The 1100-nt window shown below is 67.5% G+C and overlaps 1 protein-coding gene across 1 annotated transcript in view; it reads right to left on the bottom strand.

Annotated features, from left to right (window-relative positions):
- Nucleotides 1–534, bottom strand: part of MRPL24 (mitochondrial ribosomal protein L24) — a 1295-nt gene extending 761 nt beyond the window's left edge. Inside the window, exons 1-2 of the mRNA XM_017727855.1 lie at nucleotides 234–534; nucleotides 11–153 (exon numbers count right to left, since the gene is read on the bottom strand). Coding sequence (XP_017583344.1) covers nucleotides 11–153; nucleotides 234–413 — 323 coding nt within the window. The 5' untranslated portion in view covers nucleotides 414–534. The remainder of the gene's footprint in view (nucleotides 1–10; nucleotides 154–233) is intronic.
- Between the last annotated feature and the right edge of the window lie 566 nt (nucleotides 535–1100).

The raw sequence follows: 1100 nt of genomic DNA, 5'->3' as shown, positions 1-1100 counted from the left end.
CCAGACCCACCCCAGCCTCCCCAAACCCTCCTCCAGCCCTCCCTGCTCCAGCCTCACCGTGTTCAGTCCTTCCACCACCACCCAGTTGCGGGCTTGCACCACCTGGGTGACCGTGCCCTGCTTGCCTGCGTCCTTCCCAGCCAGCACCTGGACCTGCGGCGGAGAGGGGGGTAGAGATGGCACCCCCAGCCCAGCTGCCAGCCAGGGGGGAGCCTGGGGAGGGGGAGCCTCACCGTGTCACCCTTAAACACCTTCCAGTCGTCCTTGGTGATGGGTTCCACGAAGACCTTGCGGCGGCGCTGCCCCGGGGGGTTGCGGAGCCGGGCGGCCATGGAGTCGGGGGGCCACATCCCGTGCCGGTACCCCGGGGGCAACCGTGGCCGTGCCGCACTCAGCAGCGCCGAGAGCCGCATGGTGCTGGCGACTGGGAGGTCAGGGGGGCCACTGAGCCCCCTGGGTACACCCCTCCTGCTCCCCAAGGTCGTGTGTGTCGGGGGGTCGGGGAGATGCAGGGCTCCGGCAGAGCCCGCCCACCACCAAAGGGGGATCAGGCCCCAACGCACCCCACCCACCCAGACCCTGGAAGAGCCCCCCTGAAGGGGATGGAAGCATCTGGCAGAGCAGCCCCCCACAAAAGGGACTCGGGGATCCCACGGACTCTCACCCCCACACCCCCAAAGGGAACCCGGTCCCCAACAGAGCCCCACAGCCCCAAAGGGGAGCCAGGTACTGGCGGAGCCATCCCTCACCCACGAAGGGACCCAGGGACCCCAAAGGGCACCTCCCCACCCAAAGGGGACCCAGGTGTCCTGCAAAGCACCCTCTACTCCCAAAGGAGATCCGTAGAGCCTCCCACTCCCCAAAGAGAACCAAGGAGTCACAGAGACACCTCTCTTTCCCCAAAGGGGAACACAGGCGCCCCACAGCCGGGGACAGCACCCCACCAAAGGGGATCCAGGGGTCCCACAGACCCCATTCCCCCAAAGGGGACACCGGCAGAGCCTCCTCCACCCCCAAAGGGCCCCATGGATATCGCAAAGTCCCCCCTCACTCCCAAAGAGAACCCGTAGAGCCCCCCCACCACCCAAAGGGAACCCAGT

This window comes from Corvus brachyrhynchos, unplaced genomic scaffold (assembly GCF_000691975.1).
Source record: "Corvus brachyrhynchos isolate BGI_N302 unplaced genomic scaffold, ASM69197v1 scaffold122, whole genome shotgun sequence".
Lineage (NCBI taxonomy): Eukaryota > Metazoa > Chordata > Aves > Passeriformes > Corvidae > Corvus > Corvus brachyrhynchos.
This window is presented reverse-complemented; position numbering and strand designations above follow the sequence as displayed.